General features: G+C 32.0%; 3 protein-coding genes across 3 annotated transcripts; 1 reads left to right on the forward strand and 2 right to left on the reverse strand.

Annotated features, from left to right (window-relative positions):
• The first annotated feature begins 1,695 nt into the window (after window positions 1-1,695).
• Window positions 1,696-3,158, forward strand: EMC4 (ER membrane protein complex subunit 4). Its single transcript, XM_077440050.1, has 2 exons — window positions 1,696-1,901; window positions 2,585-3,158. Exons 1-2 carry the CDS (start codon window positions 1,843-1,845, stop codon window positions 3,045-3,047), a joined length of 522 nt encoding a protein of 173 aa, XP_077296176.1. The 5' UTR covers window positions 1,696-1,842; the 3' UTR covers window positions 3,048-3,158.
• On the reverse strand, window positions 3,060-5,650 carry LOC143918264 (uncharacterized). The gene is made up of 3 exons (XM_077440051.1): window positions 5,584-5,650; window positions 5,159-5,212; window positions 3,060-3,327 (listed from the first exon to the last, which is right to left on the reverse strand). The coding sequence occupies exons 1-3, from the start codon at window positions 5,596-5,598 to the stop codon at window positions 3,223-3,225; spliced, it is 174 nt and encodes a 57-aa protein (XP_077296177.1). The 5' UTR covers window positions 5,599-5,650; the 3' UTR covers window positions 3,060-3,222.
• Window positions 5,651-7,094: 1,444 nt separating this feature from the next.
• On the reverse strand, window positions 7,095-14,832 carry Zip71B (Zinc/iron regulated transporter-related protein 71B). The gene is made up of 4 exons (XM_077439621.1): window positions 14,603-14,832; window positions 11,282-11,429; window positions 10,906-11,100; window positions 7,095-9,024 (listed from the first exon to the last, which is right to left on the reverse strand). The coding sequence occupies exons 1-4, from the start codon at window positions 14,771-14,773 to the stop codon at window positions 8,129-8,131; spliced, it is 1,410 nt and encodes a 469-aa protein (XP_077295747.1). The 5' UTR covers window positions 14,774-14,832; the 3' UTR covers window positions 7,095-8,128.
• Window positions 14,833-16,094: the final 1,262 nt, after the last annotated feature.

Below are 16,094 nucleotides of genomic sequence, written 5' to 3' on the forward strand. Positions count from 1 at the left end.
TCTCGTAATAAAATATGTAAATATAATATCCATAACAATATAAATAAATACTTAGATAATGAAAAGGAAAAACAAGAAAAAAGTGCAAGATTGAAATATATTTTGGGAGAAGCACAGCGGCCATTGCCAATGCGATAGTCAATTAATAAAATGCTATTAGTGTTATTAGTGAGCATTGAGGGCAAGAAAGGTTGAGTTCTTGTTTTGAACTGTAAAATCTAAATATTCAGGTAGCCAAGGACTAATATTTCCTCTATCTGCATATAAACAAATAATTGAGACATGAACACATTCATTGTGTATAAATCAATCCATGTTATACAATATTATACATGAGACTAAGAATTAATCACATTTAATTATGCTGCATATATCATATATAATTGTCTGTAAATTTTCTTCTTTACATATGTACATATTTTATGTTATGGCTGTGGACTAATTATATAATTCAACGTAAAATGTAGTGTATTAGATAAGAAAAACATTACAATTATTGATCTGATTCATAGTAACAAGTCACGTCGATTAGAGCCCCATTGTGGACACACAAGGGTCTCACTAATATTATTTTTTAACTAGATAAAAAATCCAAGTAATTTTATTTATTTATTTAACGTCTTTGACCATTATGGCATTACAGGAAGAACCTAATGCGCCACATTGGCCTACATAATAGAATAATAAAATAAGATAAGAGAGGGAGAAAACAAAAATAAAATAAAAAAATAATAGATACAACAAAGCAAAAGCAAAAAATTAATATACAAAAAATTATAAAGCATTTAACACATCATAAAAAACTTTATAGTAATTAAAATTTAAAATAAGAAAAAATATAAATAAGGGAATTGCACCTGCAGCTTGTTCCGATAAATAAGAACAAGCTACAAATACAAAACATCCCTGCGAGGCCCAAATGGAGGAGAATAGATTGAGATTCCACTCATACATCACATTCAAATTAAGAAAGTAATGATGAGCGCAGGTTACCAGATAAATATGTTAAAATAATATCCGATAATCTACCCTCACCGAGGTGGAAAATATCGCATTCAGGGACGGCAGCAACGATTTCATTGAGAAGTCGAATAGCTCTTGGTATAGGAGCCAAAGTAATAAAGTACTATAAGGCAATTCTTCTTCTTCTTCTAATGCCTTGTCCGCATCCGAATGTTGGTGACCACCTCGTCAATTATTTGCAGATATCCTTATCGGACTTCAGCGGCTCGGAATACTCTTTGGCGCTCATATCGGTCCACATGCGCATGTTTCGAAACCAAGACAACTCCTCCATGCCAATCCATTTCTTACCTTCTGTTTTCCCCATGATTATCAAACTGAATACCCAGGGGCGTCATTTCTATTTTTCCCAGGGAGGGGGGGAAATTTTTGACTAGTAAGGATTGACTTTTTAAGGGGGGGGGGGTGTATTATATTATAAAAAATGAGTGCATAGATTGCTGTCTCACCCGGCTCGGTGATCATTGGTCACAAAAGTCACTAAAATCTCTATAACGGAACATCTGGCAGCCGAAAAGTCCATCATAATAACGATAACTATCATACTAACAAAAACTGGAGTGCCAAATATTCCGCATTCGTGGTTTTCATAGCAAAAATTGTCTTTGTGACCACCGCAATGTGACTAATAATCCAATTACTGTCTCACCCACATAAAAATTGCGCTCGGTTATAGGTAGATGTTTGAATTGTTACGGCCAAAGATGATGAACTCGCGCTGTCAATAGTGTCAATTGGGTGTGCTCGTGCTAATAAAATTAATCGAATTTGTACTTATTTCCGGTTTGATACATATCATTGCATTTAGCTGTCGTTAAAATGAGTACTCCCAAAACTGTCGCTAGGAAGTTTAAATGGTCGTTGGACTTCACCCAAAGGTAACTCAATTTTTCCAACGTCATGACTATTGATTATAAAATTCATATTTTGTCCCAAGTTATTTAGTGCGTGATATATTAAAATCGTTAGTTGTCTTATTGTTACATTGATTTAATGGTTCAGCCATTTCAGCCTATTATTCACATTGGTTCAAGTCGTTACTAAAATTTGTGTTTTTGATCAAACCTTCTCTCGTAATAATTGATTAAAACATCACAATTTCTTAATGAAGCATTAAACGCGAATATTTCAATACCGCCTTACATCTAAAAGCTTTGCTTCAAATTCAGAAATATTGATTCTTTCAATTTTTATTCTACTACTGAACATTGTATAGGCTTTAATTTCTGTTATAATTGGGATCTATCTATCTAGAGATCTTCCCTATGAGCCACACATATGTATGTAGTTCGACTCGAATGTAGAATATCAAATCGAATATGCACCCAACATGAGTTTGACTATCATTAGACACAATTGTATCCAAATTAAGTCTAGAATAAACATGAATACTCCGATAAGTAGTACACAAGATGCTTGTTTGTAATCAATTTAGACAATAGTTTGGAAACCAATTCATATTTATTTTGATTTTCTATAAATTGTATGTGGATTATATTTAGAAATGCCTTTTTTTTAATTTTAATATTTGAAGTTCATTTAATATTTTTTATCGTTTTAGAAATAAAGCTGGAAGTTCCGATATTGCTTCACCACCTGGATATAATCCTGCAGCAGCACAAAACTACACAGAAATATCAAAAGAGAATGATGCAAACCATCTTATTATTAAAAAATTATGGGATGTGGCTCTCGGTCCCTTAAAGCAAGCACCGATGAATCTGTTTATAATGTACATGGCTGGAAATTCCATATCGATTTTCCCTATAATGATGGTCGGCATGTTGATTGTGCGTCCCGTGAAAGCACTCTTCACCACACAGAGTACTTTTAAAATGATCGAAGGCTCTCATGCAGTGTGCCAGAAGTTAGTTTATTTATTCGGTAACATCGTCAATATTCTGCTCGCTTTGTACAAGTGTCAAAGCATGGGCCTGTTGCCGACGCATTCCAGCGATTGGCTATTTTTTGTGGAACCGCAGACAAGGTTGGAGTTTTACGGGGGAGGAATGGCGCTCTTATAAAGTCAATTACTTCGTTAAAACTTAGTATTTATTTCAATGTCTAATAAGATTATAAATAATTTCATTACAATTCAGATGGACGAAACAATAAATTTGAAAATTGTAAATTAAATATAAAAAAATAGTCTTTTTTTTTGCTAATAACAAAAACCAATCAATTTCCTAGTGTTTTCCATTAGTCTCCCTTCTTTTTGTCTTTTTCTTTCACATTTGATAATTGTGTGTCTACGAATTCCTTAACTCTTTCTACTAGTTTTCCAGGATCATCTACATTGGGCACCTGTTAAAAATAAACAAATATAAATTAATTAACTTCGATACTTGATTTTTATCTTGTGAACAATGAATTGAAAAATAGTTGGATCAGAAAATTTTGCTTCATACTATGCATATAGGTACAGCGCTCAGATATTTTATAAATTTTAAATAAATAGATACTATATACTATAATTATATAAAAGAAAGATCCATTAAGTAATAATTACAATAATTTATTGCCTCGATAAATTATAGCCAGCAGCATAGCTCGGACGTTAAGCTTCTGCTTACCGTCAAGAAGGTGCCGGGTTCAATCCCTGAATGAAAATGAATTTTTCAGAGTGTGCTGTTTTTCAGAGTATGGATTTGTGACTCCAGGTTGATCGTTTCCTATCAGAGTTTGCCAATTTTCTCTGATTTCATTGTTGAAACGGTTTCCGGAAAAAAAATTGGCTAAAAATCCTTCCTACCTACTATGTCACCACTATTTGAAATTTGATTGATGTACAATAAAAATTAATTTACAATTCATAGATGTCTCGTTAATTTGCGAGTTTTTTCAGTGTCTCGCAATTCAACGACTTATAATAAAAATGCTGCATTTGTATTTGTAATTGGCCAGGAAGGCGCATTGGGATTTACCTGTAAGGCCTTCCTTGTATATATGTAAAATAAAATAAAATAATAAGAATATTTCTATATAAGAAAGAGTATGGGTACTACCCATATCTCTATCCTACTCCTTTCCTTTTGGGCATGCTTGGGTATAATTCCCTTAAACTTCGGAGAAACTTCTCGTTAATTCGTTTTGTTCTCCAGCTACTGCGTGGAAATACGTCATGCCCGTTGTTGCTGGAATAGTTGGGACTTTATGTACCTAATAATTATATGCGTGGTAGACATCATCATTTGATGGCTGTTCCTCATGCTCGCACAGTTCTTTTTCGAATGGCTCCTATACCAAGAGCTATTCGACTTCTCAATGAAATCGTTGCTGCTGTCCCTGAATGCGATATTTTCCACCTTGGTGAGCGTAGATTATCGGATATTATTTTAACATATTTATCTGGTAACCTGCGCTCATCATTACTTTCTTAATTTGAATGTGATGTATGAGTGGTATCTTAATATACTCTCTTCCATTTGGGCCTCGCAGGGTTGTTTTGTATCTGTAGCTTGTTCTTATTTATTGGAACAGGCTGCAGGAGCATAACATTCCTGTATTTGTATTTTTTATTATTTTAATTTTAATTACTATAATTGCTATTGTTTTTTTATGATTATGTATACATGTATTATTGTCTATGTATAAACATGTTTATATTTATTTTTCTTTTATAATACATTCCCTTCTTTGTTGTTTTTTATAATTTGTAATTATTATTATTATTATTATTATTAGTTGTTTGTGTATATACATATATGTTTATATATATATATATATATATATATATATATATATATATATATATATATATATATATATATATATATCGCATCTCGAATTTGCTGATATTATAAAATGCTACCCACTCTGTCTCTATGATACTATATAATTGGCCAGGAAAGCGCGTTGGGGTTAACCTGTTAAGCTTCCCCGATATATATATATATATATATATATATATATATATATATATATATATATAAATATATATATATATATATATATATATATATATATATATATATATATATATATATATATATATATATATATATATATATATATATATATATATATATATATATATATATATATATATATATATATATATATATATATATATATATATATATATGTTTTTATATGAATAAAATAAAATAATAAAAATTATATATTTATATTTTACCTCGTAGTTTTGTGCAGCATACATTCCTGTATAGACGCCGCTGCCAAATGTGAACTGAAATTAATTTATTCACAAGATCATTGTAGAACTAGTCCAATGTCAAATTTAAGATTTTAAAATGAGTCATATTATAAAACAAAGAATGTCTCAAATATATTTTGGCACGACAACATGTTATCACGGTGAAATACGTTGTAGGTTGGAAGGGCAGTTAATCATCAAAAATGATAATTCAAATTTTGTAATACTATTTAGCATTATTTGTACGTGAGTTTTGATACGAAGATGACGAAATAATTCTTTATTTTGATGGCTAAAAATAATGTCGTGGTAAATTTAATCTTCGAATTGAAAAAATGGTGTGATTTTATAATAAAAATATATGTTTTGACTATGAAATAAGTAATGATTTAATAAATATATACCAAAAACCGCAACATCCTCACAGCCCGCGAACTGTCACCTGTGTCTTTTTTTCGCTTGTATATAACAGCTCAAATTACGACCATATAAATATATTATGCAATATCAGGCGAGTATGTATAACTTACAGTGAAATTATAAATACATTGACCTTTCAGTGAATTCATATCCAATTACATTTTCGTTGGGTATAGTTATATTTTTGGTTCGGTGATTATTCCGCAAAAATTGATATCGCGCAAGTCACTAAAATCTCGATCACGGAACATCTGGGGCCCAAAAACTCCATCAATCTCGCGAAATATTGTACTAACGAGAATTCGAGTTTCAGATGACTTGCGCGAGATCACTTTTTGCGGAATAATCCGACTACGCCAGAGTGAACCTCTAGAGTTTAGCCGGATTATTTCTCCGAAGCTGAGCAATTAGCTCCTTCGTACATACAATAACTCTTGTATCAACTTAATATAAATAAAACTATCCTCTTAATAGATCGACACACCTTCCTTGCCTACATTTGGTAGAACCCGACGTGATGTAAATATCTGCAACCATCCTTCGCTCTCTACGTTGACTAGCCCTGCCTACACATACATATATAACATAAGGTAAACGGATTATTTCGCACATTGCGAAATAATCCGTTGACAATCTTTGCCACAAAAATCGCAAATATGGAATATCTGGCACTCAAGTTCTCGTTAGTACTGTGGCGGCTCGCTTATACGACATGGTCGAGTTTGGTTGCCTTCCTGCGAGTGGGGACCAACTCGGCTGGGTTCGGAGAGCCGCTACTCAGTCTGCCTTCAGCTGTCATAAATAAAACACGTGCATTAACATGCCAGTCGTCTCATTCGTTCATCCCCCATAGTACATATATATAGTTCGCGTGGGCTACTCTCGATTGAGGGAATTTTGGGGTGCCAGATGTTCCGTGATTAAGATTTAAGTGACGTGGCCAAATTGCTTTGTGCGAAATAATCACAAAACCATAGCAAAAGTAAAAATATATTTTTATTTTTATTTTACATGTATACATTTTTTACAAAAAAATAAAAAAAGCTCGTTTTGAAAAGTCTTCGTACATTTTCGAACACAATATTCTAAAATATTCGATAAAATACATACCAGGTACTAAATATTTGACTAGGTTACACATGAATGGGAAAATAGTGTGTTCTTTTTATGAAATTCTACTAATTTTATAAATTAGTTTTACGATTTTAATGGGAGAATCCATTAGTTAAATAATTAAAAAAAATGGTTTTATCTATTTTTGGTTCGATATCCCTCACATGGTGCTTAAAACTCAACGTTTTAAAAAAAATATTGATTGTAGTTATAATTTGAAATTATGTATGTATATACATATGCAGAGGAAACATTACAGTATTTGGAAACGCGATAGTCACTGACCATTTTGTTTAAAATGACATGTAAACTTCAATTGATTATAAATTAATATAGCATTATGAGGGCGTAGCAAGTGAAACTACAATGTGGTTTTATACATGTCTGTTTATTATGACGGGTGGGAAGTAAGGATCCCAAATATTCGTCGACTTCAACTATTCGAATATCGAATAGTAAATCAAGAGCTATTCAAATGTTCGAATATATTCGAAAATTAAAAAAAAGGGTATTACTTACATATGTACCAAGCATACATTTGAATTAATCGTTTTATCATAGTTGCCATTGAATTCCACCTCGTTTTTACAGCCAATAATAATTTACCAATTTTTTATTTTCTTTATTCATTATGATTTCTTGTAAAAATGTTTTATTTCGCCGGTGACTTCCTAAATATTCGTATTATTTTCGGATGTTTTCTAAAATTTTGTAGACATTATTATCGATCGGAAAGTGATTTTCTTCAAACATTTCCGTATTAAATGAATACAAATCTGTTTCTTCACATGTAGAAATTTCATCTTCTTTATTATCTTCATTTTTATCACAATTATCTCCATTATATAATTAATTTTCTTCATAATCGTCAGCTTCTTCGTCATCACTCTTTTCATGTTTTGTGTATCTAGTGTATTTAGTTTATAAAAAAATATATACACGAATAATATTCGGATAGTTGATGAAATATTCGAATAACGAATGGCTGAAAAATCTAACGAATAATTCGAATATTCGATTGGGATCCCTAGCGGGAAGGAAGGAAATTGGGATCTACCGAATCGGAGCCAATTTGCAAGATTTCAACCGATGTTGGACTATATCGTAGGGTTCCCACATTTCTATTAATTGGTAATCACCAGGGGTACAATCCAGGGCACAAAAATTCTAAAGTGGCCATCAGCTAGTAAGCACGGCCTACCATAATAATTTCCTTACCTATGTATTTAAATTAATTATATCAATATTCTGAAATGAAACAGTATTTTTTAAATACAATATGTACAGAAATTTTATACGACGGTAAGTACATATTGATTAAATGTTTATATTTACATATAAAATTTTGTATAAATTAAATTAATATACTATAGGGTGTTTTTCATTTTCAATTGAAGATATTTTACTTCGAGAAATTCACCCATTGAACAATTCTTTTAAAGAATCTTCGTATAGAGCTATACTAAGCATTATTCCTCCACCACATACTATTCCTACAAATGCCAGAATAAATTCACAATAGCTTTTATTCCCGTTTTCATTAAGTTCTGGTACTAAATCTGCTAAAGCAATGTAAAGGAATGTTCCAGCTGTAGCAGCATAAATCCATTGCGAAGAAGACTCGTGGTCTTCAGCCAACCACAATCCGGCAGCTGTTCCAACAAAACTTAAAATTGAAGATAAAACATTGAAACATATTGCTTTTTTCATAGACATGCCAGATCTAAGTAAAACGGCAAAATCTCCAAGTTCATGGGGTAATTCGTGACAGAATACAGCTAACGCAGTAGCAAAACCAGTCACCGGATCACTACTAAAAGCAGCTCCTATGGCTAATCCATCTGTAACATTGTGCAAAGCGTCTCCTAATATTACCATCAATGCAACTGGTGATAGTGGTTTATTTTCAATCCTTTGATTTTTAATTTCCAGCATAAAATCAAGCTCTATTGATAGTCTTTTTGATCTATCTTCAATTTTTTGTGAGTGAGAATGTCCATGAGAACTACCACCAGTAGCTATTCGCATCAGTGATTCTATGCTGTAAAATAGCAGAACAGTCAAAAGCGTCACTCCACATTTGAATATTGGCGTGTTGTGATCGTGAATATCCGTGGAATCATGAAGATGTCCAGTTAGAGCGTGTGGTAGAAGATGTAGAAGGGCATCGCCACACAAAGTGCCAACGGCTAAAGCAACAAGAAAGTGCAGAAGTTTGTCAAACATCTTAGAATGCATAATTGGCATTATTGCAACACCAAGAAGTCCTGTAGCACTAATTAAAAGTACACTAAGACCAGCGTATATCCATGCTGCGAAAAATATAAGGATTATCATTAGAAATTGGAAACTACATACATACATACAAAGCTATGTCACAATCACATATACGTTATTGATGAGTTCATAAGCCAAATATATGCAGTACATGGTTGCATATTTAAATTAAAATTAAAAGAAAAAGTATGGTCGTTATGATAAATGTTATAAAAATGATTATTCAAATACATTAACTTGTTTTATTATGAAAAAATATTGTAAGATTTGTCAGAGACTCTTTTGCTGAGAATTACAAATGGTTTAGGAGTATAATCCCTTTAGTATTATCGATTAGTGAATTTCAAAAATAAATCTTAAGTAATTCAGATTTCAAATAAATATTATATCATTTCTAAAATATATAATACTGGTAAAATTTTAAAATTAATTTTGAATCTTGTTGAAAGTTTAAGAATATGTATTATTAGAATTGTTATCACTTTATCTTATTATCTTGATATCTTATTAATAGTTTGTTTGATATTTTACATTTTGTTATTTTTATTTTGTAGAATTTTATTGTATTTTTTGCCTTTGTATATAATATTGCATCTGCAGCTTTTTCATTTGCAATACTTTTTACCTATCCATAATGGCGTTTATAACAAACTTACTAACATTACTAACAAACTAACCAGTAGATTATATGACAGAATCACTAATAACCAGACAAACACACTTGTGAAGAGTCTCGGTGATTGGGGACGCGACAATTGGTGCAAGTCCAAAAGGTTCAACGACAAAATGTACCCGAAAATTAGTGCACTGACAAAATGTACCCGCGACAAAATGTTCACGCGACAAAATGTACCCACGACAAAATGTTCACGCGACAAAATGTCCACGGAAATAATGTTCAAGCGACAAAATGTTCAAAAACCCTAAATTTGGAAAAAGTAACTTTTTATTGTATTATAAGTTATATATCTATCGATGTATATGGTACTTTTTATCGTATAGATCGCGGATGTTATTAAATTATTATAAATTACAGGCATTCTCAACCGCACCAACATATTCTTATTTAAATTGAACAATTACATTTTAAGCGAATTTCATTGTGACTCATTGAATATTATTTTAAGATGTCATTGAATTAGTTTAAATGTTAGGGGTTCTTAGCCGTATCCAATATTTACTTATTTAAATTGAAAAAAAATAATTTCTAAGCATATGAACTGCAGATTACATTGAATTAGTTTATATGGCAAGGCTTCTCAACCGTCTCCAAAATTGTCTTTATTACCATATACATCGATAGATATATAACATATAATACAATAAAAAGTTACTTTTCCATTAAAATAGGAAAATTTAGGATTTTTGAACATTTTGTCGCTTGAACATTATTTCCGTCGACGTTTTGTCGCGTGAACATTTTGTCGCGGGTACATTTTGTCAGTGCACTAATTTTCGGGTACATTTTGTCGTTGAACCTTTTGGACTTGCACCAATTGTCGTGTAACCCGGTGATTACAACAAAATGTCTATACCCTTCAGGTATAAACACAGATTACCTAAACACAATCTGCTTTAGGTCATTGACTTTAGTGAGTCTTTAATTAATATTATGTATTAGATGTATTATGAACATTTATAAGGATTGTAAATAGGTTTTTGAGCTATTTTTCCTATTATGCTGTAGATTAACATTAGAATAATATAATACTATGATTACTAACCAAATTAAATTAAATTGTAAAATAGAAAATGATCAGTAGATCAGTAGCTATTAAAATATATATAAGATGTATTATGAACATAATTTCGTAATAATAAAAAGCATTTATAAAAAAAAAATGCAATAAATAAATATAACAATATTCTATATAACATAAATAGACGACTTTTACTTTAGTGAGCAAAACATTTACCTAAATATATGTCTTTATCATTGTCTTCATGTTTCTCCACTCTATAGCATAATTTCTGATCTAATTGATATACAAGAGCCGGACACAGAGTCATAAATATGTCTTGATCAATTTGAATATTTGCAGGATTTGTTTCAATTCCATATATTTCCAACATGTCGTATGGTGACAAGCATTTCGACAATTTTGTAGTTTCTACAGATAAAAAAATAATAAAAAATTCGCAACAGAATCACTTATATGTATGTATATATGTACGTTTGTTCACGATAGTAAAAACGCGTTCAATCATTGTTCATTAACTCATTCAGCCACTTCAGGAAATGTTTATATCCATTCATTGAGTTTAGTTCATTGTAGTGAATAGGTACATTACTTGTTTTTGGTTCACTGTGACGCTTATGACGATGAGTAGCATCGTGAATTTGTTTGAAAGATCCATTCACACGATGAAGATTTAATTCGTGTGGATTTTGAAATAAATCTCCACCCAGACCTAAATTGTCCAATAAGTGTTCAAAACCCTGTAACAAAATTGTATACAATATAATCAAAGGTTAATTTTTCGATTGTTTAATTATCATTGCAAAAACAAATACTATCAAAGATACATTATTTGGTTATAAATACTCATTTATCTACATACAATTTAGTATGTATGTATGTCTATTTTGTAAAATTATAATTATTTCAATAAATTATATAAAAAGATGTGTAGATACATATATATATATATATATATATATAAAAATATTTATATTATGAGTAAAATTAAAACATCTATTCAAGTACATGCGACCAACAGATAACACTTCAAATAATGATACGTGTGTATCAATATGATTTTTATTACTTGTCACGTTGAAGTATTGATAAATTATATTTCGAAAGAGACTTTGTATGTAAGTTTGTATCTTTGGTTGGGAACTTCGAAAACAAATCAGTTTCTATGACGATTCGATATATATTTTTTTCGATTAAAATTTATTTATTTATTTTTACATATATACCAGGAAGGCCTTATAGGTAAATCCCAATGCGCCTTTCTGGCCAATTACAAATTACAATTACAATTACAAATGCAGCATTTTTATTACAAGTCGTTGAATTACGAGACACTGAAAAACTCGCAAATTAAGAGGGCTGTACACCCGAAAACCTTAATTTTGTTGCCGTTCCTTTCTTCGATATATATATATTGAGTGAATGCGACAATATATATATTGAGTGAATGCGACAGTTGCGCTTCGACCAGATAAAACGTATTTTAAATTGACAAAATCGAGGTTTCGTATTGTCCTATTTTCTCCTCCGAAACTGGACCAATTTTTAAAAAAAAATCATCATCGGTATGAGAAAGATATTTTCTGTGCAACTATGCGCGTATTTTTTTTTAAATCGACCGTTAAATAAGCACGCTTGACTCTTTTCGTGGGTGTAAAAAAGAGGCGATTTTATTGATGTTTGGCGGCTCCTAGCTCCTATAAAAAATAACTAATCAAAAAAATTAAACGATAGGTGCAACCTAATGGTGGATATCCATAGCATATTAAAAAATAATTTCTCTAGTGCCATAATTGAGGAAGGGAGAAGTCTAATACGTTTGTATGGACAAGGCGCTGGTGTCCAGCCCTCTTAACGAGACATCTATGAATTGTACATAAATTTTATTGTACATCAATCATACTTCAAATAGTGGTGACATAGTAGGTAGGAAGGATTTTTAGCCATTTTTTTTTCGGGAACCGTTTCAACAGTGAAATTAGAGAAAATTGGCAAACTCTGATAGGAAACGATCAACGTCACAAATCCAGGTCTGACCAACAGCATACTCTGAAAAATTCATTTTCATTCGAGGCCCGGCCCAGGGATCGAACCCGGCGCCTTCTCGACGCTAAGCAGAAGCTTAACGACCGAGCTATGCTGCTGGATAAAAATTAATTAAATAAATTTAATGAATGAATATTAAACAAATTAATTATTACTATTAGATTCGCCATATTCTGTTTATATTACAAATACTGAGCGAAGCCGGGTAAAACAACTAGTCTATATATATAAAAATTAATGTCTGTGTGTGTGTGTGTGTGTCTCGAATAGGTTCCTAAACCACTCAGCCGATTACGATGAAACTTTCAGGATTTGTTGTATGAATGTCCGGGAAGATTACTGTGTAAAAAAATTCGGGAAAAAACGGGAACGGAAACGGGAAAAACGGGAATGAGTGTCATTGCAACGCAATAATTTCAAATGTGTTCGCTACCTGCGTTTTTCCGAAAAATGGGAACGGGAACGGGAATTGCATGCGTTATTATGGCATTGCAACGCATGCCGGGGTTCAGCTAGTATTATATAAATAGGTATGCATTTTCTTTTGTATTGAATTAAAAAAATTACGGAAGTTACATTCATTATTACTTATTAGCTTTATTAATAAATTTAGCCTACTTCAAGGCCTGATTTGATATGATTTTTACACATATTTGAGCTGTAGTTTGCCTTGAAGATAAAATACCTAACACGTGATACCTAGATTGTGGGTGTTATTGTGAGAAGATTTACAGCCAGAGATGTACATATTTTTCATAACAGATTAACTATACGAATTGTTGAATGTTACAAAATTTCAGTAAATGTTAGTGCAAACTTTTATCTCAATATTATATATTTAAATATTATTGTTGATTATAAAAGTAAATGTCAAATACTTTTTGATATGACACATATATACAAATATACATAGAAATCCGTCATATAGATATAGAAAGTTTAAAATCCAAAGAGTGTAAAGCTTGGATACTAAGTAAGCGAATCAGGCTCGGTTCTAGTGGGCCTCATTTTTTTTTTTATTATTATAAAATTGAAAAAAAGAACCTTGTGATGCCCTTTGTACTTATAAAACATTTTTTGTTCAAGCAAATTTTTCTACTTGCAGTATCAATACTGACTATATAATATTATAAATTACGAGGAACGTAGGCAGTAAGCCGTCAAATATCAACTAATTACAAACAAAACATGTCAAACAATAAACTGTTATCGGTTCAAATGATTGATTGGATTTGTATTTTGATAAAATATTGTTGAAACGTGACTTGAAATGAAATATTTAGTATAAATTCAATGGAAATATTAAAAGCAACTCAGACTTTTATGGTGTTTAGAGCAATAAATTTACATACTTTGCAGACGTGTACGAGCTATTCTCTGTCTTATTTATTATATTTCATAATATTCCTCTGGCTTTGGTAAGATTTGTGACGTGTACCTGGATATTTTCATTTTACTCAAAGCTAGATTTTGGTACTTTTTTTTATTTTGAAAATGGCAGTATTAAATTATTCGTTCACCATATTGAAATGAAAACAACTGAAGATGTACATATGTTCTTTTACTGAGATACTTCACGACATGTCTGCAAGTAAAATATTTGTGATAATGAGGTAGAATAATTTAAACCGAAGATTATAAAGAAAATTCGTCGAAAAAAGATGTGGAGATTTTTCTTCGGGTGACCCTGATTTTGGTATCACAGTTTATATTGTGCTCTTAGGCCGATTTGAACATGAAACGTTTGCCAGTGGATCAAAATAACTTAAAATTAGAACGGGCTAACGTCGAAAAAACCAAAACACCCGACTCATTTTATGAATATTAGTCTACATATGTACTTTTCAGTAAATAATCGACGATTTACCTCAAAGGTCATGTTATCTGCATCACCATACTTGTCGAATATTTTTTTCAGGAAAAACTTATCGGGCGGTCCATCAATTTCAGATGCGGGTGGAGAACTCGTAATTTCGGTCGGTTTGCAATATTTTACCAAAACTAAACACACGAAGAATAAAAATATTCTCGCAGTCATTTTGTCTGCTTACTGGCAGGAGGTGCAGTTGGGCCGTTGAATGGCCCCTTACTGGCGATAATAGCTCGTTGACGAGTTGTTTACATTTATTTTTGTGGCTGTTCACAAACAACGTGAATTATTCAATCTTTGATATACTGATTGTAAACGGTCAAGTATTATAAGATAGATAATATAATATCATAAAACAGATAAACCGACTGTCTACAAATCGATTCGTCTACTACATATGTAGTCTCTCGAATAAACTGTTCATTTATTACTCTAGAAACTGATAATGTACATATGAACTCGTATATTGTGAAGTGTGACGCGATAATGTAATGTTCCCACTTAATTTTCATTCTTGTACTGTATTTTTATGAAAATACTTTCTTATATGTATTTCAACGTTTATGGGAGGCTTGAGTCTGTAAAGCCCCGTATTAACCAAGTTGCGGCAACTTTGCAACCGCATCCGAACCTATTAATTTACAGCACTTCTGGGCTTTGGTGCGGTTGCAAAGTTGCCGCAACTTTGTGAATATGGGGCTTTACGTCTCGCGGTTGCAATTACGTAGTTCGCGAAGTCCTCACCGCTTTGCAACTACAACCCGAACTGTTGCCGCAACTTGGTGAGTACTGGGCCTAAGGATTTGGAATTTAACACAGTCACAATAACACCAATTTAAAGTAAATTGATATTTATATTGCTATTGGGGTGAAAGCACACTGAATGGTACGTGGTACGTGATTTTTTTTAGATACAGCATTCCTAGCCCATATACACGGTACACAGTCTCAAAAATCACCCCCTGGAGTGTTTTCTGTGGTATTTTATCCTTGCTTGACAGTGATAGATAACGTATTGATCATTTGCACACCTAAAAATATGTATTAAGGTCTGTTCATGCCTAGTCGGCACGTATCGGTAGCAGCAGGCAACTTGCAAGTACGGGGAGTATTCTTTGGTACATTCTATATGGACGCATACATACTCCATTCGCGCATGTGCGTTCACGCATTCATACGCGTCTTATATAATATACCAAATAATTCTCCCCGTACTTGCAGGTTGCCTGCTGCTGCCGATACGTGCCGACTATGTATGAATAGAACTTTACTGTTTTGCTATTAATATTAGACAAATTTAGGTGAAATATTACTGGCATGGGTTCAATTACATTGGCAAACTTACGTCTAATTGTATAATAACTAGACACCGGACCCATAGCGCGCCGTCCATTGTTCAATTGTTGTAAATGCTTTGTTAAAGGTTCACCGAACCTTTTTATTTCGCACTCTAGCTTTGTAAATAGAGCCAAACCGCCCCGATTCCTGG

This window comes from Arctopsyche grandis, chromosome 10 (genome assembly GCF_051622035.1).
Source record: "Arctopsyche grandis isolate Sample6627 chromosome 10, ASM5162203v2, whole genome shotgun sequence".
NCBI lineage: Eukaryota > Metazoa > Arthropoda > Insecta > Trichoptera > Hydropsychidae > Arctopsyche > Arctopsyche grandis.

What these genes read in the sequence shown, in the direction of transcription:
- EMC4 (XM_077440050.1), top strand. Translation starts at nt 1,843, where the DNA reads ATGAGTACTCCCAAAACTGTCGCTAGGAAGTTTAAATGGTCGTTGGAC. An exon ending in TCGTTGGACTTCACCCAAAG is followed by an intron (nt 1,902 to 2,584) that starts GTAACTCAATTT and finishes TTATCGTTTTAG; the next exon opens with AAATAAAGCTGGAAGTTCCG.
- LOC143918264 (XM_077440051.1), bottom strand. An exon ending in ATGCTGCACAAAACTACGAG is followed by an intron (nt 3,328 to 5,158) that starts GTAAAATATAAA and finishes TATTTTTAACAG; the next exon opens with GTGCCCAATGTAGATGATCC.
- Zip71B (XM_077439621.1), bottom strand. Translation starts at nt 14,773, where the DNA reads ATGACTGCGAGAATATTTTTATTCTTCGTGTGTTTAGTTTTGGTAAAA. An exon ending in CAGATAACATGACCTTTGAG is followed by an intron (nt 11,430 to 14,602) that starts GTAAATCGTCGA and finishes ATTTTGTTACAG; the next exon opens with GGTTTTGAACACTTATTGGA. An exon ending in TGATAAAGACATATATTTAG is followed by an intron (nt 9,025 to 10,905) that starts GTAAATGTTTTG and finishes TATTTTTCGCAG; the next exon opens with CATGGATATACGCTGGTCTT.